This window comes from Oncorhynchus masou, chromosome 22, assembly GCF_036934945.1.
Source record: "Oncorhynchus masou masou isolate Uvic2021 chromosome 22, UVic_Omas_1.1, whole genome shotgun sequence".
In the NCBI taxonomy this organism is placed as follows: Eukaryota; Metazoa; Chordata; class Actinopteri; order Salmoniformes; family Salmonidae; genus Oncorhynchus; species Oncorhynchus masou.
This window is the reverse complement of record NC_088233.1, coordinates 38,460,823-38,487,017: the sequence shown is the minus strand read 5'-3', so window position 1 is coordinate 38,487,017 and position 26,195 is coordinate 38,460,823. Positions and strand designations below refer to the sequence as shown.

The 26,195-nt window shown below is 42.8% G+C and overlaps 1 protein-coding gene across 2 annotated transcripts in view; it reads left to right on the top strand.

Moving 5' to 3' along the window:
* vps9d1 (VPS9 domain containing 1) overlaps positions 1-26,116 on the top strand; it is a 29,732-nt gene extending 3,616 nt beyond the window's left edge. The window contains exons 2-16 of one of the 2 annotated variants that reach the window (XM_064930111.1): positions 6,214-6,286; positions 6,487-6,687; positions 6,771-6,933; positions 9,366-9,480; positions 15,512-15,574; positions 16,347-16,399; positions 16,699-16,786; positions 16,928-17,013; positions 17,120-17,589; positions 17,678-17,807; positions 18,267-18,472; positions 18,777-18,855; positions 21,011-21,115; positions 23,605-23,721; positions 24,912-26,116. In XM_064930111.1, coding sequence (XP_064786183.1) covers positions 6,214-6,286; positions 6,487-6,687; positions 6,771-6,933; positions 9,366-9,480; positions 15,512-15,574; positions 16,347-16,399; positions 16,699-16,786; positions 16,928-17,013; positions 17,120-17,589; positions 17,678-17,807; positions 18,267-18,472; positions 18,777-18,855; positions 21,011-21,115; positions 23,605-23,716 — 1,944 coding nt within the window. In that variant the 3' untranslated portion in view covers positions 23,717-23,721; positions 24,912-26,116. Of the gene's footprint in view, positions 1-6,213; positions 6,287-6,486; positions 6,688-6,770; positions 6,934-9,365; positions 9,481-15,511; positions 15,575-16,346; positions 16,400-16,698; positions 16,787-16,927; positions 17,014-17,119; positions 17,590-17,677; positions 17,808-18,266; positions 18,473-18,776; positions 18,856-21,010; positions 21,116-23,604; positions 23,722-24,868 lie in introns of both variants that reach the window. The other variant, XM_064930110.1, reaches the window with a different exon arrangement.
* The last annotated feature ends 79 nt before the right edge of the window (positions 26,117-26,195 follow it).

Below are 26,195 nucleotides of genomic sequence, written 5' to 3'. Positions count from 1 at the left end.
AATCTACTAGCGCCTTATACTGGGAATGCAGTGAAAAACCAGGAAAAGAGACAAACATTAGTGCAGCAGAGGGCTCTGGATGAGAATGGTGCCTACTCACCTGGGGTGACGCCAGAATGCCCTGCCTGCCCTCTATTCCCAGAGGAACCAACCCGGCACCGACCAGCAGTGTGCCCTCTGCGACCTTGAATGGTGCTCGAGCGGGAACCCCCTCCGGTCTCCCTGCGCACCATCCCTCCCAATTCCATAGGTTCGGGAGAGAGGGTGCGGGAGGATGGAACAACCAGACCCCGATCTAGACGTCCACGAGTAGCCAGCATGTTGTCCAGCTTGATGGACATGTCCACCAGCTGGTCGAAGGTGAGGGTGGTGTCTCTACATGCCAGCTCCCGACGGACGTCCTCGCGTATACTACAACGGTAATGGTCGATCAGGGCCCTGTCGCTCCATCCAGCGCCGGCAGCCAAGGTCCTAAACTCCAAAGCAAAATCCTGTGCACTCCTCATCTCCTGCCTCAGATGATAGAGAAGCTCACCCGCTGATTTGCCTTCAGGTGGGTGATCGAATACTATCTGGAATTGGCGGGTGTACTCCTCAAAATGGTCCAACGCCGCATCCTCCCTACTACACACAGCGCTGGCCCATTCCAGGGCTTTCCCGGTGAGGCATGAGACGAGGGCGTAACTCTTCTCACGGTCAGATGGTACTGGGGAGGCCGTGGCTAGATATAAGTTCAGCTTAAGGAGGAAACCCTGGCAGCCGTCAGTATCTCCGTTGTATCCCGTAGGTAGGGATAAATGGATCCTCGATTCCGGAGAGGAAAAAACGTTCACGGGAGATTCCGGTTGTGGTGGTGGTGGCGCTGGAGAAACTCCCTGTCTCTCCCAGCGATCCATTTTCTGGACAATGTGATCCATGACGGAGCTGAGAACGTCAAGCTCCCTCGCTTGTTCCTGAACGCGTTCCTCCAGCTCCATGGGCATAGTGTCCTCTCCTGCTGACTTCATATATAGGGTCAGAGATTCTGTCATGCATAGGTGTAATAGGTGGCAGGGAAGTCAGGCGCAGGAGAGTAAAATGGAGTGTAAAATGGAGTCTTAATAAAGTTCACGGAGTATGCTCCATAACACTAAATGTACATGGGTACGAGGACCCGACGCGCACCTATACAACAATCACACTACACTGACAATAAAACAATCTCTGACAAAGACATGAGGGGAAACAGAGGGTTAAATACACAACAGGTAATGAATGGGATTGACAACAGGTGTGTGGGAAGACTAGACAAAACCAATGGAAAATAAAAAAAGGATCAATGATGGCTAGAAGACCGGTGACGTCGAACGCCGAGCACCGCCCGAACAAGGAGAGGCAACGACTTCGGCAGAAGTCGTGACAATAATGTTACTAATTACAATTTTGGACAGGTAATTTAGAAAGTAACCTACCCAACCCTGTATGCCACTGTACTCCAACTTTGACCTTTATCTACACTGCTCTATCGAGAAGATTGAAATACTGCTAGTTTGCCCTTTTCATCCTCATGCTAGCTAGCATTAGCCACAACAGCCGTTATGGAATTGCACATCGCGTTGAACAACAAAGGAGCTGATTGGCTGTGGTGGTTACTGCTAGCAAGCATGAGGTCGAAAAGGGCAGTTTTCCAGGAAAAAGAACAGTATTTCAGTTTTTTTCTATGTATCAGTGTGTATAAAATGTAAATAGTCCGGGTGGATTAATTGTTCAGCAGCCTTATGGCTTGGAGGTAGAAGCTGTTAAGGAGCCTTCTGGTCCTAGACTTGGCACTCCGGTACCGCTTGCCATGTGGTACCAGAGAGAACCGTCTATGACTTGGGTGACTGGAGTCTTTGACAGTGATGTACTGGGCCATACACAATATCCTCTGTAGCGACTTACGGTCAGATGCCGAGCAGTTGTTATACCAGGTGGTGATGCAACAGGTTAGGATGCTCTCGATGGTGAATCTGTACAATGTTTTGAGGATCTGGGGACCCATGCCAAATCTTTTCAGTCTCCTGAGGGGGAAAAGGTGTTGTCGTGTCCTCTTCCCAACTGTCATGGTGTTTGGACCATGATAGTTTGTTGGTGATGTGGACACCAAGGAACTTGATACTCTCGATCCGCTCAGTCCCATCAATGTTAATGGGGGCCTGTACGGCCCTTCTTTTCCTATAGTCCACAATCAGCTCCTTTGTCTCGCTCACATTGAGAGAGGTTGTTGTCCTGGCACCACACTGCCAGGTCTCATCGTTGACGGTGATTAGGCCTACCACTGGTGTCGTCAGCAAACTTAATGATGGTGTTGGAGTCGTGCTTGGCCACTTCTTTTGCGCCAACGTTTTGGAAACATAAAGAACCATGTTCCAGCACTTGTTTATGGAAAACAGATGGAAGACAGTCGACTACCTGTGCTAATTAGCTATCTGCGTCTTCAAACATCTTTGTGTAAACGGACGATGGACGCCACAAACGTGTTGTCACTGAAAAATACTGTCGCCTGCAACTGTGTTAACCGAAAGTGTATATTTTGCCATCGTGAGATGATTTTGATGTGATATGAAAGTAGAGGGCTTTATGTTTCTAGAACCGTACCGCAATAGCGGCTGTGCATAAAATTGATGGCTCCCATGCACTTACCACAAATGCCTTGTTGGCTAATTTTGCCATATTACACATTGCTCTCGGTAACACTTTTTGTTTGTGGACCTCATTCGTCTTTCAATCACCCACGTGGTTATGAGGCAGGACTTGCAGGGCGTCTAAAACAGAACCAAGTATTTTTTTTAGCACCTGGCTACGCAGATGCTCGCGAGCAGTTTGGGATGAAATTATTGATTAATATGTGTACATTTATTTTGCAATGCTCTCGCAAGCAACACGGCCGGTGTGGTCAGCATGTAACGTTAACAAAAATGCGGGAAAGCAGTGCACAGCTGGTGGTGAAGGACACTGTCTACGGGTGTCCTAGCTAGCTAGCTACCGGTGTCACCCCGTCTCCTGTCTGTGTAACGTTTCTGCAGCTCTAGCTAGCACTCAGTGACCGCGTTTACATGCACACAGTATTCCGGAAAATAGCTCATATCCCGCTTATTCGGGATAAGCTGTTTACATGCACCTTTGATATCCTGTTCATGCCTGTATCCATGAACATAATATTCCTCATAAGTACAGTGCATTCGGAAGGTTTTCAGACCCCTTTTTACACATTTTATGTTACAGCCTTATTCAAAAATGTATACAAACTTTTATTTTCTTCATACATTTTTCTTGGTCACTTCCCTTGGAGCTCTGTCAGGGTGACCAGAGTTCCTCTGTGGAGATGGTTGATCCTTCTGGAAGGACAACCATCTCTGCAGCACTTCACCAATCAGGCCTTTATGGTGGCCAGGCAGAAGACACTCCACAGTAAAAAGCACATGACTGCTTGGAGTTTTCCTAAAGGACTCTCAGACCATGAGAAACAAGGTTCTCTGGTCTGATGAAAACAAGGTTAAACTTTTTGGCCTGAATGCCAAGTGTCACGCTTGGAGGAAACCTGGCACCATTATTTTTTTTCTGAGTGTAGATTGATGACAAAAAAAAACAATTTAATCCTTGTCAGAATAAGGCTGTAACGAAACAATGTGGGAGAAGTCAAGGGGTCTGAATACTTTCCAAATGCACTGTATATGGGTTAAATGGAATAGTAACAGAAATATGGACACTGACTGTAGGCCTTTAACCTGAAATGTAGCGTAATATATTATTAGCTCCTGCAGAATTATGCATTTCTTACAGTGAAATTATACAAAAATGTATTTTGTCTCAGGAAAAGGAGTGGAGAAATATGATTTCTTTCTTTCAGCATCTCTTGCGACAATGCGAATGCGAGGGTAATGTGTTATCTTTGAAACTGCAGACAGTATTTCAACCACAAAATATGCACCCAAGATGAACTGCAGTCTTAACAGAAATGTCTTGAAATTTTTCTCCGCTTTGCAATTTCTATAAAACCAGTCAAATTGATAACATTTTGCACAGGAATAATCTTTCTACTATTTTGAAATTATTGCGTTTTCTCCCCAGTCCCTAAACTAAACAGACAACTTCACTGGTGTTAACTAGATTACTAATGCATTCATTCTATCGATGTAAGACATTATTCTGGTAAACACTACTCTATTTAGTCTTCTAGGGCAGGTATTCCCAAACTGGGGTACGGGTACGTGCAATGCTGTCGGGGGTACGCCAAATAAAAATGTGATTCCCATTAAAAATTCTAAATAGTTTTCTTCACATTTTCAAACAAGCTGTCAGGCATTCCCTTGGCAGCAAGAGCCTCTCTGCGGATGCTGCAGTCTACCCAAGTGGCGTCGGGAGCCATGACAGGGATACATAGTGAAGTGGTAACACGCGTGCAAGCAGTTGCTCCCGACACCACTTGGGTACACTGCAGCTTCCACTGAGAGGCTCATGCTGCCAAGGGAATGCTTGAAAGATGTTTTGGACACTACAGTGAAAGTGGTTAACTTTGTTAAAGCAAGGCCACTAAACTCTTTCTGCACTGCACTATAGGCACCGACCATATAACGCATACTTTTTTTTTTTAATTGAAAGATGAGCTTCACGTTTTCTTTACTGACCATTTTCACTTGTCTGACCGCTTGCATGATGACGAGTTTCTCACACGACGGGCCTATCTGGGTGATGTTTTTTCTCGCCTGAATGATCTGAATCTAGGATTACAGGGACTCTCTGCAACTATATTCAATGTGCGGGACAACATTGTGGCTATGATTTAAGAAGTTGGAGCTCTTCTCTGTCTGCATTAACAAGGACAACACACAGGTCCCTCCATTGTATGATTTTTTTTTTGTGTGTGCAAATTAACTCATTTGACGGACAATGTCAAATGTGATATAGCGACGCACTTGAGTGAGTTGGGTGCGCAATTATGCCTCGTCGAAATTGCAACAAGCGGTTCTGTGACAATTGAATTTAATCAGAAGCCACTGCCAGATTTCTGGATTGGGCTGCGCCCAGAGTATCCTGCCTTGGCAAATCGTGCTGTTAAGACACTGATGCCCTTTGCAACCACGTACCTATGTGAGAGTGGATTCTCGGCCCTCACTAGCATGACAACCAAATACAGGCACAAACTGTGTGTGGAAAATGATTTAAGACTGAGACTCTCTCAATACAACCCAACATTGCAGAGCTATGTGCATCCTTTCAAGCACACCCTTCTCATTAACCTGTAGTGAGTTATTCACAATTTCCGATGAACAAATAAGGTTTTATATGTAAGATGGTTATAAAAATAGCAAAATTATTGATTATTTTTTTGTTACCTGGTCCTATAAGAGCTCTTTGTCACTTCCCACGAGCCGGGTTGTGACGACAAACTCACCCTCATTCTTATGTTTAATAAATGTATCGTATAGTGTGTGGCAGGCTGGCAATGTTGGTAAAAAAACATTTGAGTGTGCTGACCCTGGTGCTAGAGGGGGTACGCAGCTGGAGGTTGAATGTTTGAAGGGGTACGGGACTATAAAAAGTTTGGGAACCACTGTTCTAGGCCAACAAGTTATGACAAAAGAGACGCTGCATGTATCACACTATAGTTGACAAATAAATGGCCGACCAAATGTCGGAAATTATAATATAGCTTACCAAATGTCGGAAATTATAAGCATAAACTTTAATTTAAATGTAAGTAGATTAATTATGGTCTGCAAAATGATTATGGTGGATCGAACTGCACAGGTAATTGCGGGCTGCAATCACACCCTTCTCTGCAGTGGCAACATGTAACAAGTTTTTTCACTGTGTCATCATTACTGTGAAATTAAAAAATGTAACTGCTGCAATATCATGTGTTACAGTAGTTGACCTGTTGGTATTATGTAATAATGTTCTATCTATATGTTTTAATGCCCTGTTGGTATTATGTGATAATGTTCTATCTATATGTTTTAATGCCCTGTTGGTATTATGTGATAATGTTCTATCTATATGTTTTAATGCCCTGTTGGTATTATGTGATAATGTTCTATCTATATGTTTTAATGCCCTGTTGGTATTATGTGATAATGTTCTATCTATATGTTTTAATGCCCTGTTGATATTATGTGATAATGTTCTATCTATATGTTTTAATACTATTATGTTTCAACTGTTGGAAGTTTACAGCTGAGTTTTTCTCTCTAGGAAGCGTACTGTGAATACTTGAGGAGTATCAATTTCATCTCCCACACACTTCTGGAGGATGCTGAATCAAGGAGTAAGATGAGACCTGGACTATATTCCATTATGCAAAACTAAATAAAGGACAATTTATACATCTCCTTTCATTCAAGAGGTGCTCTGTAAATGAGAGTTGTTGTGATGCTTTCAAGATGGGACTGCAACGACATCTTAATGGCTGTGTTTATTGATAATGTATTCACTAACTGCTATTTTATTTTCTCTTTCCTCACCCAGAGGAGGAGGAGATGGTAGCAGTGGAGGTGGAAAAGATGTTGAGGCTAGCTGAGCAGTGTTTGGAGAGAGTCAAGTCCTTCATAGGAAAGAGAGATGAACCCCCTACCCCTCCCTCTTCCACCACTACACCAACCAACTCAGCAGCACTCAGCCTGACCACAGCCTTGGCCCCATCTGTTGCAGTAAACCCTGGAAAGATTGGTAAATATATTTATCCTCAAATTTTGCTATGTTTTTCATATTACTTTTTCCCAGAATGTATCATCCTGCTGTCCCTCCTCCAGTTTTGCCACAACCACAAGAGAAGATTATTGACTCGGGGCCTAAATATAACCCCAGGCCTGGACACCGCAGAGTTCTCTCTGAGGGTGGAGGGGTGGTCTCCCTCTTCCTGCCCCCAGAAGTCTTCCAGAGGTTGCAGACAGTGGAGTCACAGGACACCAGGAAGTGAGTTATCATAGAAACTGAGGACTAAACAATCGGGGTGCAAATGGGAAATATAAATAGCCCTTCAGTGACAGCAGAAGGACTCTGTTTTCAGTATTCATGAGACGCCATCATCAGAAGTCAATTGGAGAATGGTTGTCAATGTAGAACTTTTTTACATTGTGAAAGAGGCAGGTGATTAAGTAATCTACATGTAGAATGTGGCCCCCTTGTGGAAACTAAGCGAATTCCAACAACAGCCTGAATTCAAACAATTCTCCCCCTCCTGGTTTTACTCCCCTCCCCCACATTTGCATCTTTTTACTCTCGGTTTTGAACACCAGTTTCAAACATCTGAAAATACAATATTTTTGGTTATTTAAAAACATCCAGTTTCAAACATCTGAAAATGCAATATTGATTCTGCTCCTGAGGAGATTACCAAGCCTCTGTGAGACACTGAAGGGAGGGTGCAGCTTTCCCAATTGACAACATCTTGTGTTGTCAAATAGGAAGGCTGCACCATCAGAATGCAATTTTGTATCCGTCCAAAATATTTGTTTTGTGAATAAAATTCCATTATTATTGCAGATACAGTGAGTGCACAAAACAGTGGGAACACCTTCCTAATATTGAGTTGCACCCTCTTTTTCCCTCAGAACAGCCTCAATTTGTCGTGGCATGGACTCCACAAGGTGTCAAGCGTTCCACAGGGATGCTGGCCATTGTTGACTCCAATGCTTCCCACAGTTGTGTCAAGTTGGCTGGATGTCCTTTGGGTGGTGGACCGTTCTTGATACACATTGATACACATGGGAAACGGCTGACTATTCAGACCCCTTCCCTTTTTCCACATTTTGTTACGTTACAGCCTTATTCTACAATGGGGGTAAAAAAATCCTCTGCAATCTACACACAATACCACATAATGGCAAAGCGAAAACAGCTTTTGGGATTTTATTTGCAAATATATTACAAATGAAAAACATCTAATTTACATAAGTATCCAGACCTTTTGCTATGAGACTTGAAATTGAGCCCAGGTGTGTCCTGTTTCGATTGATCATCCTTGAGATGTTTCAAAACTTGATTGCAGTTCTATTGTGGTAAATTCAATTAATTGGACATGATTTGGAAAGGCACATACCTGTCTATATAAGGTCCCACAGTTGACAATGTATGTCTGAGCAAAAACCAAGCCATGAGGTTGAAGGAATTGTCCGTAGAGCGACGAGACAAGATTGTATCGAGGCACAGATATTGGGAAGGGTACCAAAACATTTCTGCAGCATTGAATGTCCCCAAGAACACAGTGGCCTCCATCATTCTTAAATGGAAGAAGTTTGGAACCACCAAGACTGATACTAGAACTGGCTGCCCGGCCAAACTGAGCAATCGGGGGAGAAGGGCCTTGGTCAAGGAAGTGACTAACAACTCGATGGTCACTCTGGTAGAGCTCTAGAGTTCCTCTGTGGAGATGGGAGAACCTTCCAGAAGAACAACCATCTCTGTAGCACACCAATCAGGCCTTTATAGTAGAGTGGCCAGACAGAAACCAATCCTCAGTAAAAGGGACATGACAACCCGCTTGGAGTTTGCCAAAAAGTCCTTGATGAAATATTGCTCCAGAGTGCTCAGGACCTCAGACTGGGGTGAAGGTTCACCTTCCAACTGGACAACCACCCTATGCACACAGCCAAGACAAGGCAGGAGTTTTTTCGGGACAAGTCTCAATGTCTTTGAGTGACCCAGCCAGAGTTCGGACTTGAACCTGATCAAACATCTCTGGAGTGACTTGAAAATAGATGTGCAGCTGCGCTACCCATCCAACCGGACAGAGCTTGAGAGGATCTGCAGAGAAGAATGGGAGAAACTCTCCAAATAAAGGTTTGCCAAGAAGACTTGAGGCTGTAATCGGTGCTTCAACAAAGTGGCCCTGAATACTTATGGAAATGTATTTAATTTTAATATAATTTAGCAAACATTTCCAAACCTGTTTTTGCTTCGTCATTATGGTGTATTGTGTGTAGAATGAGGGAGAAACTATTTAATCCATTTTAGAATGAGGCTGTAACATAACAAAATGTGCAAAGTCGAGGGCTCAGAATACTTTCCAAAGGCACTGTCTCAAGACTTAAAAATCCTTTAACTTGTCTCCTCCCTTTCATCTACATCGGTTGAAGTGGATTTAACAAGTGACATCAATAGCTTTCACTTGGAGTTACCTGGTCAGTCTGTCATGGAAAGAGGCGTCATGTTTTGTACACAGTGTATATTATGTTTTTTTATTTTTTATGAATTACTTAAAAACAGACTTTGTTAGTGCAGAGTATTTTTAATACTGCAGAACTGAAATGCACATAGTGTGCCCACCCCAGTTGTAGTCTTGATACTTTTTAAACCTTTGGTAAGATGTGACTAAATATTTCTGTATGTTTTTGTGTATATGAAAGGGAGCTTACACCCATAGAGGAGGCATCACGGTTGAACCAGAAGTTGAAAGCAAATTGTGAAGCTCGTCTGGCCCGATTGCCCCCTGCTCAGGCCCGTACACAGAAGACTTCTCTGGTCAGTCTTTGTGTTTGTGTGTTATTATGTCACTTATACCAAACAGACACCACACACCATATTCAGTTGAACAAAGTTTGTGTGTGTGTCAAACTTTTATGTAGTGGATATAACGTCTGTGTGGATATCACAAACTTTCTTTTTAGCTTTGTTCTACTGTAATATGACACACAGTATTAAACTTACTAACTAGTTTACTAACAAGTACCCTCAATTTATCACAATTGAAATGTCATCCAAAGTAAAGAAGAAAGGTTGTGAAATCCACACAGCTTTTATATTCACTACACATATTGTGCACGGGCACACACACACTTGAATACCTGATGTTGGTATAAAATCAAAGATGGACCCAACAAGAGCTCAGGAGGGAAAATGGTGGAAGTGCAGGTTGATTCTGATGGTGTGCGATTTAATTAATTAATTGAGAATGAATGGAAGACGGAATGAATGGAAGACGGGAGAACTTCGGTTTCTGGTAGGAGTGCAATTCGTCAACAACGATCCATTTGAGGTCACAAATATGTTAAAGGAGGCATTAAGAAAGGTAGTCAGAGGGACCAGGAGTGGTTTTGTTTTGATTTCCTTTGTCTCAAAAGAGGAGGAGGAGGGAGAAGGCATTGTAGCTCTATAAATGATCAGAATCTGAAATGGCGAGCTTTTGTTTTCGGCTCAATCAAATCCAATTTTATTTGTCACATGCTTCGTAAACAATAGGTGTAGACTTACGGGCCCTTTCCAACAATGCAGAGAGAGAAATATTAGAAAAGTAATAATACATAAACAATGAGTAACGATAACTTGGCTACATACACAGGGTACCAGTACTGAGTCAGGATGTGCAGGGGTACAAGGTAATTGAGTAGATATGTACATACAGTACCAGTCAAAAGTTTGGACAAGTTTCTTTGCATTGTTATTTTCCTTTCTCTTTGTCTTTTGTTCATTTTGTTTGTTTTTGGTACATTTGGGGGGTCTGGGGGTGGGGAATGGAAAAAAACATTCTTGGGGGGGTGGTGGTGGGGGTCTTGGATGGTTGAGGGGCAGCTCTTGAGGAACTGTGGGGGTGGGAATCTTGGAGGGCTGGCGGTTGGGAGCTTGAGCCAGTGGCTGATGGATCGCTGATTCGGGTCCCCATTTTTGAACTTGTGGCAGATCCGTCGACGTGCCCTTGAGCAGGACGTTGACCCTGGTTGCTTCTGTGTGTCACTCCGGATGTGAGTCTGTTAGATGACAAATGTGATGTAGTTGTTGAGCGGCTTCACTGCAAGTATATTCTATGTTCTAAATATTCGATAAAAAGAGAGAGAAAATATGAAAGAAATTAGCATACAAAAATATTTAAAGTAACTACATGGTAAAATAATAGTGTAGACATTGTGCAAAGCTGTCATCAAGGCAACGGTTGGTTACTTTGAAGAATCTCAAATATAAAATAATATATTTTGATTTGTTTAACACTTTTTTTTCTTTTTTTAGTTACTACATTATTCCATATGTGTTATTTCATAGTTTTGATGTCTTCACTATTATTCTACAATGTAGAAAACAGAAAAAGTTCAGAAAAACCCTGAAATGAGCAGGTGTGTCAACTTTTTACTGGTACTGTGCAAATAGGAATAAAGTGAATAGTCCGCAATAACAGAATTAACAGTAGCTGGATTAGTGTATGTGATGAGTAGGGTGGCTGGAGTCTTGGAAAGCTTTTAGGGCCTTCCTCTGACACCGTCTGGTATAGGGGTTCTGGATGACAGGGAGCTCGGCCCCCGTGATGTACTGGGCAATACGCACTACCCTCTGTAGCGCTTTGCGGGAGATGCCATGCAGTTGCCATACCACATGATGATGCAGCCAGCCAAGATGCTCTCAATGGGGCAACCGTAGAACTTTTTAAGGATCTGAGGGACCATGCCAAATCTTTTCAGCTTCCTGAGGGAGAAAAGGTGCTGTCGTTCCCTCTTCACGACTACGTTGGTGAGTGTGGACCATGCTAGATCCTTAGGGACATGGACACAGAGGAACTTGAAGCTCTCGACCCGCTCCACAACAGCTCTGTTGATCTGAATGGGGGCGTGCTCAGCCCTCCGTATCCTGTAGTCCACGATCAGCTACTTTGTCTTGCTGATGTTGAGGGAGAGGTTGTTGTCCTGGCACCACACTGCCAGGTCTCTGACCTCCTCCCTATAGGCTCCCATCATCGTTGGTGATCAAGCCTACCACCGTCATGTTGTCAGCAAACTTAATGATGGTGTTGGATTCTTGAACTGCTACGCAGTCGTGGGTAAACAAGGAGTACAGGAGGGAACTAAGCACAGCGGATGTGTTGTTGCCTACCCTCACCACCTGTTTGCGGCCTGTCAGGAAGTCCAGGATCCAGTTTCAGAGGGAGGTGTTCAGTCCCAGGATCCTTAGCTTTGTGATGAACTTGGAGAGGACTATGGTGTTGAACGCTGAGCTGTAGTCAATTAACAGCATTCTTACGTAGGTGTTTCTCTTGTCCAGGTGGGAAAGGGCATTGTGGAGTACAATCGCGAGTGCTTCATCTGTGGATCCGTTTGGGTGGTATGCGAATTGGAGTAGGTCCAGGGTGTCTGGGATTATGGTGTTGACGTGAGCCATGACCAGCCTTTCAAAGCATTTTATGGCTAAAGATGTGAGTACATCGGGGTGATAGTCATTTAGACAGGTTCCCGTGGTGTTCTTTGGCACAGGCACTATGGTGGTCTGCTTTAAACATGTAGGTACTACAAACTGGGTCAGGGAGAGATTGAAAATGTCAGTGAAGACTCTCTGAGTACGTGTCCTGGTTATCAGTCAGTCCCTGGGCCTTGTGATGTTAACCTGTTTTAATGGTCTTACTCAAATCGGCTACGGAGAACTTGATCACATACTCGTCTGATAGCTGGTGCTCTCAATTGGTTCAGTGTTGCTTGCCTCGAAGTGAGCATAGAAGGCATTTAGCTTGTCTGGTAGGCTCACGTCTCTGGGCAGCACGTGGCTGGCTTTCCCTTTTGAAATCTGTGATAGTTTGCAAGGCCTGCCACATCTGACAAGTGTCAGAGCCGATGTATTAGGATTCGATCTTAGTCCTGTATTGAAGCTTCGCCTGTTTGATGGTTCGTCGGAGGTCGTAGCGAGATTTCTTATAAGCATCCGGATTAGTGTCCCGCTCTAGCCTTTTAGTACAGTACGAATGTTGCCTGTAATCCATGGCTTCTGGCTCGGATATGTACGTACGGTCACTTTAGGGATGACGTCGTCGATGCACTTATTAATGAAGACTGATGTGGTTAACTCCTCAATGCCATCAAATGAATCCTGGTGCTAGTGAAACAGTCCTGTAGTTTAGCATCCTCTCCATCGGACCACTTCCATATTGAGCATGTCACTGGTACTTCCTGTTTTTTACATTTTCGTTTCTTGTAACCAGGAATCAGGAGGATAGCATTATGGTCAGATTTGCCAAATGGAAGACAAGGGAGAGCTTTGTATGTGTTTTTGTCTGTTGAGTAAAGGTGACCTACAAGTTTTTTTTAAAATTGTATTATTATTATTTATTTTTTTCCCACCTCCAGTTACACAGCTGACATGCTGGTAGAAATGAGGTAAGACAGATTTCAGTTTTCATGCATTAAAATCACCGGCCACCAAGAGTGCCGCCTTTTGGATGAGTATTTTCTTGTTTGCTTATTGCCCTATACAGCTTGTTGAGTGTGCCAACATCGGTTTGTGGTGGTAAATAGACAGCTACGAAAAATATATATAAACTCTCGGTAAATAGTGTGGTTCACAGCTTATGAAGACCATGCCTCAGGACTACCTGGCATGATAACTCCTTGCTGTCCCCAGTCCACCTGGCCGTGCTGCTGCTCCAGTTTCAACTGTTCTGCCTGCGGCTATGGAACCCTGACCTGTTCACCAGATGTGCTACCTGTCCCAGACCTGCTGTTTTCAATTCACTAGAGACAGCAGGAGTGGTAGAGATACTCTTAATGATCGGCTATGAAAAGCCAACTGACATTTACTCCTGAGGTGCTGACTTGCTGCACCCTCGACAACTAGTGTGATTAATATTATTTGACCATGCTGGTCATTTATGAACATTTGAACATCTTGGCCATGTTCTGTTATCTCCACCCGGCACAGCCAGAAGAGGACTGGCCACCCCTCATAGCCTGGTTCCTTTCTAGGTTTCTTCCTAGGTTTTGGCTTTTCTAGGGAGTTTTTCCTAGCCACCGTGCTTCTACACCTGCATTGCTTGCTGTTTGGGATTTTTAGGCTGGGTTTCTGTACAGCACTTTGAGATATCAGCTGATGTAAGAAGGGCTATATAAATAAATTTAATTTGATGAGGTATTCTAACTCAGGCAAGCAGAACCTCGAGACGTCCTTAATATTAGAGGTTGTGCACCAATTGTTGTTAACAAAGACACACCCCCCCCTTGAGCTTACACGGCGCCGCCGTTCTGTCCTGCTGATACATAGACAAACCATCTAGATGTATATTGTCCTTGTTCAGCCATGACACTGAGAAACAGGATACTACCTATTTCAAAAACAAACAAAAACATTTTTTTTAAAGGTGTCATATCTGGAGTCTTATTGGACATTGTGATTAGTTATCTTACACAGAAGATTCCAGGAGTGGTTAAAGCATGTCGACTAAACCTTGTAATAGATTGAGGAAAGTAGATCGGTTTTACTGATGTTTGACGAAGTATCTGCCTACTCGTGAAGCTGGGATATGTAAGATACGCAGTGAGAGTGTTTGTGCTGTGCCGAAATTGCAAAAGTCATGTGTGTTCATATGAAATCAATAGGCTGGTGAACAATGTGATGATCTGCAGAATTGAAATTGTGGTAGGCCACAAGCTCACAGAACGGGACCGCCGAGAGCTGATGCTCATGGCGCATAAAAATAGTCTGTCCTCGGTACTACCAAAAAACTGCCTCTGAAAGCATCGTCAGCACAATAACTGTTCGTCGGGAGAAGTGTTGGCTCTGTAGCAGTGGAAAAATGTTCTCTGGATTGATGAATCAAGCTTCACCATATGGCAGTTCAAGGGACGAATCTGGGTGTGGAAAATGGCAGGAGAACACTACCTGCCCGAATGCATAGTACCAACTGTAAGGTTTGGTGGATGAGTAATGATGGTCTGGGGCTGTTTTTTATGTTTCCGGGCTAGGCCCATAGTTCCAGTGAAGGGAAATCAGAATACAATGACATTCTAGACAATTATGTGCTTCCTACGATTCTGTGCTTCCAACTTTGTGGCAACCAGTTTGGGGAAAGCCCTTTCCTGTTTTAGCATGACAATGCCCCTGTGCACAATGCGAGGTCCATACAGAAATGGTTTGTCAAGATAGGTGTGGAAGAACTTGACTACAAACAGCCCTGACCTCAACCCCATTAAACATGGGATGAATTGGAACACCAAATACAAGCCAGGCTTAATCACCCAACATCAGTGCCCGACGTTCACTAATGCTCTAGTGGCTGAATGGAAACAAGTCCCCGCAGCAATGTTCCAATATCTAGTGGAAAGCCTTCCCAGAAGAGTGGAGGCTGTTATAGCAGCAAAGGGGGGGACCAGCTCCATATTAATGACGAACAGATGTCCACATACTTTTGTACTTTTTATTTCCATGTACTTGTTCCAATGATGCGTTATGCACACTAAGAGATGTAGCACAGACTTCCTTGTATATACTCGCAGGGTGGTTAGTTCCCCAGTAGCCTACTCGAGTGCAATCAATGACAACCCTTAAACTATGACGTTTCATTGTTCAGACCGTGATAAGCCATATATAATGCAATCGGTCAGCAGTTAGCCGACCTCAGGCTAATACTGGTTGTAGTGTTGAGGTGATAATAACTTTTATCTTTACCTTTCAACAAGAATTCTGCCTACTGGAAAATATTGCTTTTCTTATTTACTAATTACATTGTGTGTGAGATATCTGACATGCATGCTTTTAACATCTCTAGAAAGGGTTTAGAAATCCTAAATATTTATACATTTTCTTTCAGACTCTCTCTCTTCAGAGGCAGATGATGGAGAACCTGATTATTGCCAAGGCCAGGCAAGATGCTGTATCCTTTGTTTCTGATATTTAATATGGACTTTCAGTTGCCTGGCTACCCAGAGTCCTTGCTCCAGCCAAACACTAGGCCACGGACGTTAGTATCTTCTCTGCAGTGAGTCTGGATCTGAGTACCTCCCCGACCCTTCATCGAATACGAACAGGACCGTCTGATTTGTGGGTTGGGCCGGAGCCAGAACACACGTGGGTAAAGCAGCAGTTTGACATTGTCATTGGCTTTGATACTATGACTGGTTAGAGAAGATCTAATCGCTGATGACTTTGTTTTGTACAACGCCCCTCGTCAAACACGATTTCAATGATGGCAGTCTCAGACTAAAGTATGTAGCGAATGACAGAGCAGCGGAAGAATTTGGTGTGAGTTATCGACTCGTCAGGCTCGACTTTCGGGGTTAGTTTATTATTTTTATTATTATATTATTCTAGGGGTTATTGGGTAAGACTGTCCACTTGAGTAAGACCAGGATCCAAATGATGGTATCTTGGTTCAAGGATCCCTACGTGTGATCCTTGGCACACACATCCCAGACACCTCATGCACTGGTGTACCGGACACCTCCGCAGACCATGCAAGGAGTAGCCTAAAGGGTTACATAATCTATTACAGTGATCGACCTATTGGTGTTTTAAAGGTAAACACCTTCTGAGATAATGAATGCTGTTGGTTGTCCATGGTGGTAGGCATATAGCTTTGGGGTGAGCTGCTATATTATGTTTAGAGCCAGTGGACATTTGGGAAGACTTCCTTAATGTCTGTGAAGCTCCAAAGGAAGATGGAGGAAAGGAGACTGAGGCTGCAGGAGGAGGCCAACAGGTGAACATTCATCCACCTAGACAGTAGAGCTCGTTACACATCACAGTACAAGCCTCACAGTTGTATGGCCTTACAGGCTAACAGCATTAGAAATGTCAGAAGTATAACTGTGTAGGGATTAGAATCAGAACAGAAAGCTGATACTTGTGTGCTTGCAGTTAAGTATAGAATATTTCCAAACGATTTCCCTTCATTAACCACTCAATCCACCCATGAATGAAAGTCAATGAATGGTGCTTGGAGCTGAGCTCCAGTTACATCCATATATCAGATTAGTAATCTGTCTGTGCTGTATGCAGGAGGTTTGCTGCGTCTGGAACAATTAATGGAGAAGAACAGGAACAACGTGTTCTGTACACAAATATTTTGGAATATGAACAAGATCATGTGAGTTCAGAGTTCAATAACAACTTGACAAGCCTTTGTGTTGATAAGTGAACTTCAGTGTTTTCAGAGAATGATAAGGTTATTGGCTAAGTGACTGTTGTCGAGTTGTGTCCTCATCCTGTGTATGTGTTTGACTTACAGGACTGGCCCAAGCTTTGGAAAGCGAAACTCAAGAAAAATCCTGATGATGCCACCTTGGTCACCGGCCTTGTTTCGTGTCTTCTCAGGTACTGAACACGAGGCAGCACAAGGCAGTCATATATTTTGCCAAACATAATGTTGCTTAATTTCCATTTCAATAGAGGAGTAACTTGTGTGCTCTGTGTATCCTAGCTGTCCAGACCACCCTGTGATTAAGCTACTGAAAAGGCTCCAGTACAGAGTTTACAACAGGCTTTATCCAATCGTGAGCAAGAGTCTACCTGCAAGTCCTGCCCTGCCCATGAAACCCTCCCGCAGCACTCAGAGCTTGTTGATCTCAGACTCTCATCAGAACGTTTCAAAATCTGGCACAGGTCACAGTCTGTCCTCCGATGCCTCTCTCAATATCTCCTCCTCCCATGACCATAATGCCAACGAGGCAGAGTTGGATAGTGATGGACCCCATACTCTGGACAGGGAGAATTTGTTTGAGGATCTGGAGCAGTTCCTGACACAGATGGACCGGGACCCCTCTCATAGGGACCCTGACATGATCTTTGAACCATCACAGTTAGATCAGGAGTTCCTCGTTCAGGACTTGGAGATGCATGCTCTGAAAAACCACCTGAAGGCTATAGTGAAGGACATCCATATTGCCATTGGTAGACCTCACTTTGACAGGAAATGTGTTCTCTAATATATATATATATAGATAGATAGAAATGATAAACATATTTGTTTATGTTCCAGATCAACTGCTGTCTCTGTGTCTGCTCTCATTTGAGTGTCTGAACACAGCCAATTCTAAGGACCTGTGTGTGGCCAGCATAGAGGAAGCCTTCTTCACTCCCATCTGGAGCCCTCTGTTGACCCTCTTCAGGTAAAGCAGCTTCAGGTCTTAACCCCTCGTTTAGCTTTTTTACAATTTTCTAGTCTTTTAATTTACAGTCGGTGCTTATATAACTACTTACATTTTTATGGCCAATATACTAAAACCCAGTCCAACACTATGTATTTTGCTGCTCTGATCACATTTACATATTTTGTGATGATGATGATGATTGAAACCTTGTATGCAGAATGAGTCGGATGCCAGGCAGTGGTCAGTAGATGGCGTCAGTAGGCTACAAGTAGAAGCTGTTCTTGATTTATGCTATCAGTTTAGTGAGATGATTTCTAGACCTGTTACAAGGTTGTTGTGCAACCGTTCGTTGATCTATTCAGTCTAATGTTCACTTAGAAAGTAGTTCAGTATGACAGCTGCTGTCAGTCATGTCACAAAACCTGTTGATTATTCATGGGTAACCCCTTGTATCTTTGTGTGTCCTGGACTATGCAGGAAGGTCCACAGAGAGCGGGAGCTGTCCTTTGAGTCCAGTATGAGGCTGTATCAGGACGCCTCACCTGGTGACGTTGGTGTCGCATCGAAACTGTACCCCCAAGACCATGTTGTGCTGCGTGGTTCCTACCCCTATGAATCAGCAGTGCAGGAGCTTCGCTTGCTGTGCAGAGATTGCTGTCCCCAGAAAAAGCTGGAGTGCATTGGTGAGTGAACCCCTTAAAACACTCACTGGACAATGATAGTGTGGGAAGTGTTCTTCACATTGCTCATACAGGGGAAGCATTTGATCTCTACTTGCACCACTGTTTATTGTGCTGAATGAATGAAATGGGGGGGGGGGGGGGGGATCCATGTCTCTCTGGCAAAATAACATCCAGTACACTTTATTTTAGACAGGCTAGAAGCTGAATTGACTTGTTTGGTCTAATTGTGTAATGTAATTGATGTTGTTTTCCATATCCCTATCTATTAGTCACCTTTTTGTTTTTGCTTTCTGTTCTGTTGCAGTTCGGACATTGCGTCTGATCTGTGCTTGTGCTGAGGACTACTGCTGCCTTCATGAGGCGGATTCCAAAACAGCAGCCATGTGAGTCTAGTACTGCAACATTGCTTTTATGAACATGATCACGTGCTGGATCATGCTGATTTCCCTCTCAGGTCTCTCTCTCTCTTTCTCACACTGACTCGCACACATTTCAAATAGTGTTATTTATATTTCAATGTTTTTTCTCCCTCAATCTTCGGTTTGTGCTTTATAAAGACTAGGACTTATGGTACAGAATCTTTTTTTGGGAGGGGGGGGTATCCTAATATAATTTAGGACCTCTTGCCTCAGTCAGTGGTCGACTTGTCAGACTTCATCAGGGCTCACTAAGCCCAGACACAGTAGGGGTCTGGCCAAGGATCACCGCCCCCTGCAGAGTGCCTCATCCTGGCCGACCCTCAAAGTGGGTCGCCTTGTCTGGAACTTACCCTGGCAGGTCCCAGCTGGCCTAGGAGCCGTGGGAGGGAAAGCAGCTCTACTGAGTAGCAGAAAGAGCTATAGATCAGAGACCATCTGAAGGGAATACAGAGCGTAGACGCTAAGGCATGCTTGAGGTTGGTGTTGGGGGCGAGTAATATAGTGAGGAAGTTTACTGGGTTGTTTGCTTGATTTAGGGGTCTGCTACTTGAGGATTTAATGAGGCTTGCCAGTGTAGGCAGGAAACTGATGAGGTAGATCACAAACATTTAAGAGCCAGTCCACAAGCTACCTAAATGACACCCAGTAAACGGCTGTCTGCATCGTAGCCCATTGCATGACCTTATACAAGGCGCCTTTAAAACTAAACTGTTAGAGGATTGTGGGCTCCAATTCTATGCTCCCACGCCCAACAAAACAAATCTCTGGCCCTCTCATTTTCTCTGTCTCATATTAATGTTGCAGGGGCATTCAGAGAAAAGCTCATGCTCTGTATCTGTCTCCTTGTATCGATGTAGTCGGAGCTGAATTCCACAAAGCCTGGTCTCTGCTCCACTCTGTTGGTGGAGTTGATCAGGGACTTCCTTCAGCATGGAGTGGAGTTTAGTCAGCTAGGTCTCGTCAAGATATTTTGGGGTGTGTGTGATGTTTGGTTTTGAACATGGCATACTGTTTCCAACAGTTTCCATTTTAGGGGGTAATATATTTTCTCCATTGCTTCTTAATGTTCAGTGTGTTTCACTTTAAGAAAAATGTTGCCCACGCTATTGAAAGAAGTGTTTCCTATTCTGAGGAGTCGGTTTGGGACTGTAGAATGAATGGCTTCAATGTGACCATTATTCTCACTAATTACTTTCTATTGTGTTCACATGAAAGTATGAATGCAGTACGCATGTGTGAACATTATCAATCCATTTTCCCTTTCTTCTTGTCACCTTAGTTTCCTTTTTACACACACACACACACACACACACACACACACACACACACACACACACACACACACACACACACACACACACACACACAGTCTGCAGCCAACTTCCTCATTCATTGTTCGTCTCATTCTTTCTTTTGCTTCTGACTAGGTGGGGGCTCATTTTGTCCTCTATCCTCTTTTGTCTGAACCAACTACCATTTCAATTTATTTTTTTCCCTCACACTCCTCTACATCTCTATTCACTTTGTCTTTTTCAATATCAAAAATGTTTTTCTATGATTTTTCAGAACACTGTAATGTCTTTTTAAATCTATCAACTTTGTCTATGACTGGTTGCATTATGACACTTCATGTTTGACCCTGAATTTGATATTTATGCTAAAACTGGAATTTATAAACACTAATTTGAAGGTTCTAGGAATGTATGTGTCTCTGCGTATTTACAGTTAAGGAGGGTGTGATTTTAAAAAAATTAGCATTTATTATTTTTGGTTTTGATTATGGGTGTGAAGTGTGAGCCCTGGCTCTCTGGGGTTATATGACACGGTCCACACCTCTTTAACTTGCATGCCAGGGATTTGGTTACCTCTGCCTGGGTCAGTAAGGGGACAGTCATCCACCTTCTCACGCAAAGAAGTCGGTGATTGAAGTTGATGGGTGATTTAATAAGGGTCACTGGACCAGTGGAGATATTATCATTCGTGAAAATGTGTACCACAACAGATTATACATATTATAAACAATTTATATATATATATATATATATATATATATATATATATATATATATAACCATTTCAAATATTATTTGATTTAATTTCTTCTCTGTTTCTTTGTTAGTGGGGCAGATGACTTGTTGCCCATCCTCTCCTATGTGGCTCTGCACTGTGAGCTGCCTCAGCTGGTGTCAGAGTGTGCTGCCCTGGAGGAGTTCATTCATGAAGGGTAGGTTTCCAACTTACATACACACTTTTTAAAGTTCACCTCACAGAAAACATGTCCCCAACTCCATTGTACCTCTCCCCCTCCAATCTCAACTCTGGAGACTGTCAACCTCTGGCTTAGTCTGTATCAGTTTCCCTTTGCGTGTCAGCTCAGACCACACCCGAGAGCTCTATTTATCTTAGTAAAAACAGCCTTTAATAGGCTGGTTAGATTGGCAGTGATAAAGGAATGTGGGGATATTCTGGTTTGGTTTTCCTTTCCAATAAAAATACAAATAAAAGCCTACTTGATGTTTATACAGCTCAGTGGTTTGGAAGAGCAGAGTGTAGGGAAGGCTGGGCTCACTGGGTCCAAGGCCCTACAGAGGCGGCCCCCCCATGTAGGAATTATTGCTGTGATTTCCAGAATGACACGTCAAAAAGTAAAGAGGATGGGGTGATGTTATTTACATGCCTATAAAGGCACGTGCCCCTGGCCCACCCCCACCATAGAAGCTTATGGATAGATATCTTTCGATCTCTCTTTCTCTCACTCGCTCACTCTCACACACACAGCCCTGGCATGAGTTGCTCTCGTGTCTTGGTCTCATTAGCTTAAGGTCACCCAGAGTTGACTTGAGGCTCAGGCCTTTCACTGCTCCCTTATGAAAACCTCCACCCTGCTTACTGTCCTGCCTTTTTATCCTCCCCACAAATCTGCTCTTCCCTCCCCCTTTTATATACAGATGGGCCAGGAAAAAAACACTTGTTTTACTGGACCATTTGCCTTGTTTAGTCATGGAATGGTCTGATATGAGGAGGGAAGTTGTTGCATAAAACCATCTTTATGGTAATCCTCAGAAGGAAATGATGTGAGCATTTATTTGTTGTTAAGGGCTAAATGAATAACATATCAGGTGTTGGTATTCAATCACTACAATGATGATGAGGTTACAGTGGCGGAAAAAAGTATTTAGTCAGCCACCAATTGTGCAAGTTCTCCCACTAAAAAGACGAGAGGCCTGTAATTTTCATCATAGGTACACTTCAACTATGACAGACAAAATGAGAAGAAAAAAAAGAAAAAAGAAAATCACATTGTAGGATTTTTAATGAATTTATTTGCAAATTATGGTGGAAAATAAGTATTTGGTCAATAACAAAAATTTATCTCAATACTTTGTTATATGCCCTTTGTTGGCAATGACAGAGGTCAAACGTTTTCTGTAAGTCTTCACAAGGTTTTCTCACACTGCTGGTATTTTGGCCCATTCCTCCATGCAGATCTCCTCTAGAGCAGTGACGTTTTGGGCTGTTGCTGGGCAACACAAACTTTCAACTCCCTCCAAAGATTTTCTATGGGGTTGAGATCTGGAGGCTGGCTAGGCCACTCCAGGACCTTGAAATGCTTCTTACAAAGCCACTCCTTTGTTGCCCGGGCGGTGTGTTTGGGATCATTGTCATGCTGAAAGACCCAACCACGTTTCATCTTCAATGCCCTTGCTGATGGAAGGAGGTTTTCACTCAAAATCTCACGATACATGGCCTCATTCATTCTTTCCTTTACACGGATCAGTCGTCCTGGTACTTTTGCAGAGAAACAGCCCCAAAGCATGATGTTTCCACCCCCAAGCTTCACAGTAGGTATGAGGTTCTTTGGATGCAACTCAGCATTCTTTGTCCTCCAAACACGACGAGTTGCGTTTTTACCAAAAAAGTTCTATTTTGGTTTCATCTGACCATATGACATTCTCCCAGTCTTCTTCTGGATCATCCAAATGCCCTCTAGCAAACTTCAGACGGGCCTGGACATGTACTGGCTTAAGCAGGGGGACACGTCTGGCACTGCAGGATTTGAGTCCCTGGCGGCGTAGTGTGTTACTGATGGTAGGCTTTGTTACTTTGGTCCCAGTTCTCTGCAGGTCATTCACTAGGTCCCCCCGTGTGATTCTGGGATTTTTATCACCGTTCTTGTGATCATTTTGACCCCACGGGGTGAGATCTTGCGTGGAGCCCCAGATCGAGGGAGATTATCAGTTGTCTTGTATGTCTTCCATTTCCTAATAATTGCTCCCACAGTTGATTTCTTCAAACCAAGCTGCTTACCTATTGCAGATTCAGTCTTCCCAGCCTGGTGCAGGTCTACAATTTTGTTTCTGGTGTCTTTTGACAGCTCTTTGCCATTAATACAGGTAACGAGTGGAGGACAGAGGAGCCTCTTAAAGTAGAAGTTACAGGTCTGTGAGAGACCAAATACTTATTTTTCCACCATAATTTGCAAATAAATTCATAAATTCATGATTTTCTGGATTTCTTTCTCATTTTGTCTGTCATAGTTGAAGTGTATATGTGATGAAAATTACAGGCCTCATCTTTTTAAGTGGGAGAACTTGCACAATTGGTTGACTAAACACTTTTCTGCCCCACTGTATGTTGATTTTCTTTTATTGATCTGTCTGTAAATTGTACAACGATGGTGCAGAGAGTTCTAACAGTTCTTCTCTATCTCAGGTATCTGATTGGAGAGGAGGGCTACTGCTTGACCTCTATGCAAAGTGCTCTGCAATATGTGGAGTCATTGCACACAGGAGGTTTTCAGTTGCACAACACTAAATCGGCCTGATACAGGTAATATACATCCAAGATGATCAAACGTCACACTGAGTACAAACAAGATCTTTCTCAAATATATCCTTGTTTAGAGGCAATACTTCAATATTATTTAGTTTTTAATCTCAATTGTTTTGATGTTACCCTTAACAATGGTAAAATTAAATTAAATGTTAAGTTGAGAATTCTATGATAACATTGAGAAAGGGCCCAACTAGAAGTGATTGAACTGATTGGGGTTGGAGGGTTCATTGTTCTCAGTATCTATGAAGTTGGATGAGTCATATAGTATAGCGGGCCATTCAGCAGTCTTCCCAGAGCTGGAGAAGTTACACAGGGATTAATTATATATGACATCATCAAACAGTCCCACCTAAACTCCCGGTGACATAATTAATCCATGCTAACTAAACATTTGACTTTAAAGTGTGCTCTGTCTACAGAGCTGTCAGTTATGCAAGGCTGTTCAGTTATGAGAAGGACTCCTCTGTTTCACATTTCAGATGGAATAACAGATTTAGTTTAAATGTCAATCCGATCTCCTCCCAATTCATGCGTCCTAAATGGAACAGTTCGTTGTCGCCATGGATATAAAGGGGGGTGATTTGGAGTGTCCCTGTAGCCTTATTGAGTGGCCAATGAATGTTTTACAGAATTTAATCAAATAATTTTATTGGAATTTGGGGATTATTGACGTTCTTAGTTCATCTCCTATTGAACTGAAAAGATTCTGTAGAACTACACACATGGGCTCTGTACTGCACTTCTACATAACATGAAGGTGCAGGCTAGTGCTGTAGTCTGATTCTCTCCCCTTCTCTCGAAAGTGTGGACTCTTTCACCCCTTATGGATGTCAGAAGGAATGGACTGGTGTAAAAGGGAAACTTCCTAGCCCATGCTTACACTAATCCAATGCTTTTAACTCCATGAGGGTGTGTAAGCAAGTGTACACTTTAGGTAGAAGGGTAAAGGATCGGAATTGCAACCCTGGACCAAGTGAATAGCAACTTTTCTACACCTAAGAACATTCAACCCACAAGTTCATTGATTGAAAGGACATCCATTAAATACAGTCACGGGACACTTGAGCACATTGTTGGTCTCACATTCTTTATCTGGGTGTTTGGTACCAATGAATTGAGTGCTTATTGTTTGCTGTTTCAGGGTGCTGCTTTGAAATGGAAACCTGTGTTTCCCCTTGTTGCAGTGCTCTGGAGTGGTAGTGCCTGTTAGCTGCAGACTGGACCACCATTCAACTTAATTCAGAGATTCTGCGCAAGAAAGGATCCTATACTTCGGCTTTCAAATACATTTTCTTTTTTTAATGTGATCCCTATTGAACTGTAGTTTCTATGCAACAATGGTTCTGATGGGCTGGACATGATTTCCAAGTTCTGTTTGTGTTCAGCCAAGTGATTTGACATGGCCTGTTGACTGTTACTTGGACTAGCTGCAATGTGTTATCGTCTGGATGGACTACAGCGTCTGTGGTTATGAGTCCCCTTATTTGAGGGGCATTTAGGTCAAGTGCTTGAAGCTTTGTCATAAGTCACTGAAGTCTGGAAAATATTTTATTGCTATTGTCCAATATTGCAAATTTTTATTGCTTTCATTTATGAACTGACCCTGTCATTTAATTCAGTTCATATCTGAAAAAGCACTATTTGCCACCATAGAGCAAAATGTGTGTATTTTTGAAACTCTAAAAAAGCATGGATTGATAAATGATTGTGTAGATGCTTACATTTATATTATGATAAATGATTCTTATTTCAGGAGCGGAGGTGGAAATGAAGACCCGTATGCCTTTTAGATGTATTTAGATTCTCATTTCATTTTAATCCTTGCATTCAGGAGATGTTTTAGGATCGTTCTAAAGAAAAGAACTAGGTTGGTATTTATTGTGCTACCTGGGAATGTGTGTGCGTGCAATAATGTGTGGGATCAATTCCTCTGTGTAAAAATACATGCAAAATTGAGATATGGGGCCCCCATGTGACCATGATTAAAACAAATTTACTGTTGAAATTAGTTGGTAATAACTTGTTGGCAGATATTTAGAAGTAATCTTTTGTATTTTGTGCACTTGGGTGGATGGTATAATAGAGGGGATTCACAAGGGGGGGGTTTATTTACTCTTTAGAAGCATCTTAGAACAGAAATTGGTAATACTTACATTTTAATTTAATTATAACTTTTGCACTTTAGGTTTGTCCCACTTCTGAAAGCCCCATCACAAAATCACTGTAATAGTGTGCGAGCAAGCAGATAACATGTTAAGATATGAAAGGCATTTTGACATGTTTTCACAACAATAGTGTTTTATACTTACAGAATTTAACATGAATTTATCATGAACTGGTGTTATTACAGTATAAAGTTGAGGCATGTTAATTAAAGAGTTTTATCACATTTTATTTGTCACGTGTGCCGACTACAACAGGTGTGGATCTTACCGTGAAATGCTTACTTAAAAGCCCGTACGGAATCA